Below are 9,012 nucleotides of genomic sequence, written 5' to 3' on the forward strand. Positions count from 1 at the left end.
TTTAAGCAAAAAGATATAAACATTTTTTTTTTTGTGATTATTTTTTTACTGCAGCTGCTAAAACCCTTGACTCAAGTTAGGAAGCTTAAGACTCCAATTGGGACTCTTCGTAGTTCCGATCTTTATTTTCTCAATTTTTGGTTTTGGTTGCGTTTCGAAATTATTGAAAAAATTTCGTCTCGTTATGACAACCTGCTAGCACGTAGCTTCGTTAGGGTCATGTCATCTTAATTATCTGTTTTAATGTTCGTTACTTTACGTGTTTAAATCTTTTTTCACTTTTTTTTTTGAGGTTTGGTATTAAAGGGAAAGACGTATCACTATCTAACCGATCTTGTGTTCTTAAATCTGTATGTATTTTTTCGCTTAGTTCACGATTTGTCACTAGAAATCATATTTCTGAGAGAAAGGAAAGCTTTTAATTAATCTTCCGTTATTTTTCATTTTTTTTTGTTCCTTTTTTGCATATTATACCTTTCTTATTCGCCCTGCGTTTCGGATGTTCGAACCACAAGTTACCACACGTTACCATAATGTCCACATTTTTTAAAATTTCCGTTCCGTAATGATACAATAGAAAATTTTTTTGTTACGTCCTAAACGAGTATCCTAAATTTTGTCATCTACATTAACTATACGAATTACTTTTAATTGAAAAAATAAATCATGGCACGGCGTAATAACGACTCACGCATTTTTATAAATGAACGTATTTATTTCTGTATGTACCTTGGTTTTTTGTCAAGAAAAATATTAAATGCAACTTTCCGTTGAAGGAAACGAGGAAGAAACCAAATATATACATATATATATATATACACAAACAGTAAAACATGACACTAGTACTTAGTAAAATAATAATTGACAATCTGTCAATTAATCGCGAATAAATTAAGATCATAAGTCGCGAAAACAGGAATTCGAGAATAATACAAAAAAACGTCCCACGAAACCCAATTCGAAAGCGACCAATATCGAAAAACGAAACACAAAGATATTACGAAGGAGGTAATAAACAAAAAAGGAAACATTACCGTGAAAAATCACAATGCTTAAAAAAAACAGGATCATTTTGAATCGATACTTTAGAATAGACTATTGTACGTATATTTATATATATTTTTTGTTCCTAGTTTTATATATATATATATCTATATACATGCTAGATGCGGGCACGGAGGAACTCGTCCGTAAATCCTTTTCCGTCAACTTTGAATTTTCATATCGACGCAAGAAAAAGATGCATCGCTGAAAAAAATTTGAGTTCTCAAACTCACTTGCAACTTCAGACAAATTTGTTTAATTCCGGGGAACAAAATTAAAATGCAACCGAAGTATGTCAAAAGCAATACCGTTTGTCGAGGTTGATTAAAACCATAAAAAAAAAAAAAAAATGAACAATCACAGAAATTAAAACAATTTAATGCATTAATCTGTTGATCTGTTTAAAACATCAAAACAATAAAAAAAAATCAGAACAAAGTAACAAACGTCTGACGTACTAAACGCTAGGAGACAATATTCCAAGTTAACGATATAATAAAAACATAACCATACCAAAACCGCAATTCTATTTCGCCAATACTATTTCGATGACTCTTGCGAGTTCTATGAAAAAAAAAAAATTCGATATATCCCCGATACTATTTCATGACCTACTAACTACTACCAAATTACTCCTACTATTAGTAACAATACAGTAACGCTATCTATGTACACGTGTTTATTAATTTTTTCATTTTTTTTTCTTTTTCCATTAATTTACAGAAACTGAACTCCCGGCCTGATCCCGCATTCCGCAGGTGGCCACGAATCTTTCCCTTCTAATACCAAAAATTTCGAGTATCACTGGGTATATCTTCTGTGTGTATTGTACGCAGGTGTATATAAATGTGTATACCGTGTGGCGTGTATATATTGGTATTTCCGTTAATTAAACTTTTTTTTATTCGCAATTACCACCCCCTCTTTCTCATTCAGACAGGAGCGTCGATTTGATTCTTAAATGCTGTACAGGAACATTTACTTGCAATACTCGTTTAGATCCTTCGCTTTATTTTCGTATCTTAAACTATAGTTACTTTGTTGTTAAATTATTTCGTTTATGCCTAAAAGAAGTTCGTTCTCGAGTAATAATTGTGTCATTAACAGATCAATCAGTCGATCGATCGATCGATTGGTGCATATAGGATGGTGTTCGTAGGAATGGTCGATGGTCATCGGGAGGATGGGGATCGATTAACGAGTAGAATGAAAAGTAAAAAAAAAAAGAAATAGAAATAGTATTAATCAAAGTAATAATATAAACGTTTAAAATTAACTTTTAAGGGCGCAAACACTATAGAACGACGCGAAAAACCTCCACGTCAACGCATCGTTTATGACTAGCAATTCGAAAGTATAATTTCATTAAATATTTATCATTTTTGTTCTTTCTTTTTCTTTTTAGCGACACGTCGTTGTCGTTTATAACGGTGAAACGCAATTTTTTAAAAAAATATCGCAAGAATAAAAAAAACTATAATAAATTTCGATCACTCGCGCTCCGTTGAACCTCCCTTGTTCGTGTTAGTTTTGTTCTATTTTTTGTCTGGGTTTTTTTTCATGTTCACCGGGCAATATTCCGATCAAAGCCCGTCGAATGGACGGTCGAGTTCTGATTTTTGTTTTTGCTTTTTTCCCTCTCGGTCGATTCTCTTGATTTTTCGTTTTTCTCTCGTTTGCTTTTGGATATCGAATCTTTACACGATCGTCCTGTTCTTACAGTAGCAACTAGAACAATCGGTTCTTACACTCTTGTTGATAAGGTCTGAGGAAAAATTCAAGATTTTTTTTTTTGAAAATCGAAATTTTTTTTTAATTTGACAATCGTGTAAAGACTCCTATACGATGGACCCTGACAAGATACACAGAATCATACACACATGTGCATACACACACAAACGCATTAACACAAATGTCACGCTTATAGGACGGGCTTTTTAAAAAACACGTTGCTTTGGTTCTCAAATTGAGATCAATAATAAATACTGCGTATATATATATTGATATCGACAAATCGATCGCGTTTAAGATTTCACAATTTTTTAACGGCATATCTCTTATTATTATTACGACTATTATCATTACAGTAACCAGTGAACGAACGAAACTTGTTTTGTAACGTATATAAAAATTCTTTAAAAATCCAAAAAAAAAATTAAACTCAACGAAGTTTCATTAACAAAAACAATTTGAGATCGGCAATGTAACGAGAGTCTTGCGTCCCGTAAAGACTAAGGAGACCAAAAATTCCTGATTTAGCGAACCAATAAAACAATACTAATTAATTATAATCACTAATTAAATTTGATTCGTTGAATATTGATAATCTACCATTTAAATTGATACCACGCGTTGAAACATCATCAAACAATATTACTGTTTCGTATATAACTTTTTGTTTTTGAGTATATAAAACGTTCTCAACATAACGCAACCACGCGTATGGCAATACGGTTCACCGCGACTCGTAAACTTGCCTGTATGCACGTATATAGATTTTTTTGTAACGAATTTTCAAAAAATAACGAACCTCAGCGTTTACTGAATCCCAATGAAAATTTCATCTCTAATCTATACAGTACTAGCCTAAATATAGTAGTAGTAATAGTATTAGTATATTAGTAGTAGTAATATTAGTAGTAGTAGGCCCGTCGCGCAAGGGACATTCGATGCTCGACATTATAATTTTGGTTATTCTTAAAAAAAAACATTATCAGTGGGTCGGACACGTGGGTCGAACGATTCGTTTTTCCAAAAAAACATCCCTTTTTAATTTTGTTAAGGGTTAAAAACTTTTATAGCGCGCGCATGTGTGTGTACGAAATATGTTAATAGTTATATACCGTGTGTCGCATTAAATTTCTATGACACTGTCGACTTTCGATTATCTCTTAATCCATTGTTCGTTTTCTTTTTCTTTTTTTCGCCTAGTTTGTTCGTTCTCACCCGTTACAATTTTTCGTTCCATCTCTCCTTCCTTATCCTCGCCGTTAGATTACTTACGTTAATATATATATTTATATATAATACAAACAAAATATAATTGAGATTTGTTGTTTAAGAGTATAAAAAATGTCATCGTCGTCATTTATCACCTCGATCAGCATTGATATTTTCATTAATCATTTACCAGCATTTATTCACCCTCGTCCTATGTTATTCGCCGTGGTCGTTACATTACCCTCTCTCTTGTTCGTAATCAATATTCACAGTCATCGGTTGTCCGTTTCACGGTCGCCAATGGTCGTCACTGTCGCCCAATCGCATCGTCATTTACCTGTTGGCTAAACGTCATCGACCTCATACGTCATTTAGCAACACGTGATCATTCATTCGTCGCGTTGGCCCTTAGGCCCTAGCTAGCCTACTTATGCAATACAATACAATTGTTAGTTAATGTAAATATGTGTATAGGTGTATGTATCTCGTGTGTACGAATATATATATATATATATATATATTTAACATATTTGTTTATGTAATATACATATATATATATATATATATGCCGTATAGTACGAAACAACATTTCTAACGTTCCTCTTGTATTCGTCTCTAAAATATACTGGGGGGAAGAAACTTTGTAGATGCGAATTGAAATTTTGAGTTAAAAAAAATTAAATATTTTTCGATAATACTCGACCCGAGTAAAGTTATGACTGGAATCCCTTTTTTTATGAACTTGAATCAAATTCGAATGCAGAATGCATTTGACGAACTTCATTTTTCTGGATAATTTTTTATACCTTTTTTATATAAATTTTTGTTTTCCAATTTAAAAGAAATAAAGATCCGCACCGTTCTTGGCCATTTCGTAATCGTGTTACGAGACTCTTTACGGAATTCTCTCGTTCCGACTGAATTTATCAATTGCGTAGCGGATCGTGTAGCTCGAATGCTCGAGCGAATTAGAAACGTTGGGTAAAACAAGGGAAAAATAGTAAAGGAAAAAAAAATATATATATATATCACTGGGAAACGTAATAAACGAGTAACGCGTTAATATTAATTAGAAGGGAGTTTAAAGTCGTCTTAACTAAACCGAACTTAACGTAACTTATATCAGACCTACGTAAATCGCTGTCGTATAAAGCTTAGGATCTAAATTTCCAATACAACGATTACGTCAACAATCGACATTCCAATAATAACTAAGTAATATAATCAATAAAATTAGTCGTGTATTCGTCGCCGCGGGCGACTTAACAACGCGCACGACTTAACGGGATAACGAAATTGTGATTGGGGGCGAGAGAAAAAAAAAATAATATAAGGAAGTAAAGAAATGACAAGTGATGAATTACTTAAAAACTAGTGGCCGGGTGAATTTTTTAAATAGAATGCAGACTCCGCGAACGCAAGAGAGAAACAAACTGAACCAAAAATATGGATCATATTTTAAGTAACAAAATATACATTGATCTCTGCTGCGATACAAAATGATCCATAGATCCTTGTGCCCGATCGAGTGTCCAAGTCGGTTTCTATGACGTTCGCGAATCGAAACAGTATGCATACAAGAACAAAGAACATTTCGTACGGCATTCTTCTTATCTTAACAATAATTCACACGAATGATATCGATCGGGTACACTTGGCCGTTTCTATCTCGCGTGGGAATCGTGCCAACGGCGACGTTAATAACGGTACGAAATCGTAAGATCGTTTATGATAAAAAAAAAAGAAAGATAAGAACGAGAAAGAAAAATACGAGGAAACGTTTAAAAGTATTTCGCAATGACGGCCCCCCAGGCCATCGTGTATCTTAAATACTAAATTCAATCGGTGATACAGCACCAAGTATTACGAACGCGTCATTTTCAAATATTCTTCCGTTACCTTTCTTTTCCTTTTTGTATGTATCTTAATGCGTCGGCGTTTCTCATTAACATTATTATTATTCCTTTTCTCCCCTCTCCCATTTTCACTTGCTCCGAGTAACGCACGCATATATCAACGCGCATTTACCGAATGTTCGTCCTATAAGAAGCTCCACGACGTGCCGAGAGAGATCGCAGCGACTGCGAACCGGCCGTATTTCGAATCCACCAATAGGGATCGACCTGCACTTTTCTGATTGGCTGTCAACTCCGTCACGTGATTCTTCATCGTCACCACGTTAATTTCATATGGCCCGTAGGCCTATGTCGTCGTCTTCCTCGTTTCTTTTCTTCTTTCTCAGCCAGTCTCGTGCGCTTTCCAGACGTCCTTGGCCGCGCGTCGACGCGAAAACTCCAGGAGGCGAGCCGAGAACGAGTAACTAGGGTGTCGCAGGAGCCGAGAGAGCCATCAAGGGTGCCGGAGGCAGTGCCACCGGTATATGGTAATATTTACACTGGGGACGCATGCACGCGCCCTTCACCGCGTCTCTGCACACCGTTACACGATTCTCTATCACCTCCACGCTTCCTGCAAGGAACGAAGAAAAGTCTGAGGTTAGTAAACGGGCGACATTCGTATGCCGAACTAAATGACAGTCGGCCTCCTCGAATATACAGCGTCTGCTTCGACAGTGGCGCCAAAGGATTCTAGCGGTAGGATAAAAACATAACAAAGTAACCTTGTAACTGTAATTCCAGATCGTTTCACACTTTACGCAGTCAGAAGGCAGACAACGACTAACTGTCACCTGGAGCGGCTCGGTCGATAAAGAAGAGAGCGTATCCAGTCGGTAATAAAGAGCAGAAAATAACAAACCGAATCCTTTGGCGAAGTTAATGATTTGCACTGTATTTTTTGTTATTCAACTCTTATGGCAGTTTACACGTAGGACGTGGAATTTGACTCCTTTTTTTGATTCTTGTTCACTCGAATTTTGTCTAGTGATAAATAAACTTTTAAAAAGTCGTGATGATCCTTTTTGTTCGTTCCTCGTGATACTAGGGAATATCTAGAAAGGCCAGATGTGCACAAGCATTTACACAATATATACAGGTCTCTCTCCTTTCTTATCTTCCTGATAAGACTCACCGTCATGGAGATGGATGAACTTGCAGGCGGGACGGTTGCACAGTTGTCGATTAAAATCTTGGCACACCGGGAGGGTGTCCAGTAACTGAAAGAAAATATGCCGATAGCTGTATACAGGGTGTTCCAGACAGACGGTCGTTCTACGCGAATAAATCCACAACCGTTCTCTCTTTCAAGCGTTCTATCTCGTTCTCTCTTTCTCTCACTCACTCACTCACTCTCTCTCTCTCTCTCTCTCTCTCTCTCTCTCTCTCCCTTTTGCTCGTATTCTCGCACAAACGTTCTTTCTCTTTCTCTCTCGCATTCACTCTCACTCCTGCTCTCGCACACGACACAACAGTCCATCCAGTTCGTTAGAGCATATTCATGATATACGTTACATGCTCTAAAAATTGGATCGCATATCAGATATTATAATTAATTATTGCTATTGGTGCATGAATAGTCAATTGGACTGGGTCGAGTTCATATGAATAAAAATAGATCCGCAACCACAACAAGATGATAAAAACAGGGATAACCCATCGGTTGAATATTCGTGCACGAGTTTTACAAGTAGATTTGCAGTAGAACTTTCTGTATCTGTTTTATCTTGATTTTTATATATATGTATATATATTCCTCTTTCTTTTTTGCTCTATAGACTTTCAACGGTTTTTTTTCTTTCTTTCTCTTTTATTCTCTTTGACTATCTTTTCTTTTCTTTTCTCTTTTTTTTTTTTTTTCTTTCTTCAATCTAGTAGGGAGAACCTATCGCCTGTACTGATTGTGTTGTAAATTAAATGCAAGCTGATTTTTGCCTCTTGTGTGTTATCGTGGGCTGGCAAACGAAAACGAAAAAGAGATAAAGATAATGAAAAACCAGGACAAAAACGAACGTGGGTTTAGATCAAAATGAATTTATACTCGATTCAATAGACACTGATATACATATTTTTTTATAGCCGTTTACGCTACTTCTCATACATTCCGAACACACTGAGTGCAAGGAGCGTGCGTATGAACGAGGACACTTGATTCGCAAATTTCATTCGTGAAAATCATACTAGCACGGTGTGGAGGCACGAGACTGATTTTCGTGAATGCAAAAACGGATAGAGTGCAAATTGAAAAAAAGATTGTCTATCGATAAGAAATAATCAGAAACGATATCAAAGAAGCGTACAAATTTTTATATCCATCACGAATGGTATTGGAAAAAAAATTAATTTGCAAAAAAAACCAATAAATATAAAATTCAACGTGATTTACATTGACGATCCAACTAATTAATTTCATAATTAAATATTGACATGCAAAAGGCAGCGCGAAAGTATAAAATGATGTTTGAAAAACCAAAAAAATGAGACAAAAGAAAAATTGAAAATCACACATGAATTTGCGAATCAGAAACGGAAGCCCTCTTTTCTCAGCGGGCCATTCAGCACAGTGACTAGACTGAAAAATTGAGCGCCGATACAAAAGGGTTAGCTAAAGAAAAAAAAAGAAAATCAAAAATCTCACGAAAGCCTAAAAAGTAGTATAAAGAGTAAAAGGGGGGGAAAAAAAAAAACAATTTTTGCAAATACATTTGCGCCCTCTATCGCTCGCTCTTTCGCCAAACATCGCCAGACATTGACTTAACATAAATTCCACATTTGCGAAAAGGTAAAACAGCGTCAAGTGATTACGCAGAACGTACGGTAACGTATATATACTATATGCATATATAAATGCAATACATACGCATACATATATATACGAATCTAAATGTTAACAATACACGTCATATATAACCGAACTATTTCTTTTTGGTAAACAAATGCAGCAAATAGAGATTAAACGTTAAATTCAAGAAATGGTACTTTTCTTTTCTTTTCTTTCTTTTCTTCATGTTAGCAAAACGTTAGGTCAAAAAGCATTAACAACCTACCAGACAGATATCCAGAAAAAAAGTGAATAAAAATGTATATACTATGAGATAATAAAAAAAAAAAAAAAAAAAAAGAAAAAAAAAAA

The 9,012-nt window shown here is 35.3% G+C and overlaps 1 protein-coding gene across 4 annotated transcripts in view; it reads right to left on the minus strand.

Annotated features, from left to right (window-relative positions):
- Positions 1–207: 207 nt before the first annotated feature.
- The window catches only part of LOC107264420 (protein muscleblind), a 203,103-nt gene continuing 194,298 nt past the window's right edge, over positions 208–9,012 (minus strand). For all 4 annotated transcript variants that reach the window (XM_025081692.1, XM_025081693.1, XM_025081690.1 and 1 more), the window contains 2 exons: positions 7,015–7,099; positions 208–6,453 (listed from right to left, as the gene is read on the minus strand). In XM_025081692.1, the coding sequence (XP_024937460.1) occupies positions 6,305–6,453; positions 7,015–7,099 (234 nt within the window). In that variant the 3' untranslated portion in view covers positions 208–6,304. The remainder of the gene's footprint in view (positions 6,454–7,014; positions 7,100–9,012) is intronic.

The sequence above is a fragment of the Cephus cinctus genome, unplaced genomic scaffold (assembly GCF_000341935.2).
Source record: "Cephus cinctus unplaced genomic scaffold, Ccin1 Ccin1_scaffold0169, whole genome shotgun sequence".
NCBI lineage: Eukaryota > Metazoa > Arthropoda > Insecta > Hymenoptera > Cephidae > Cephus > Cephus cinctus.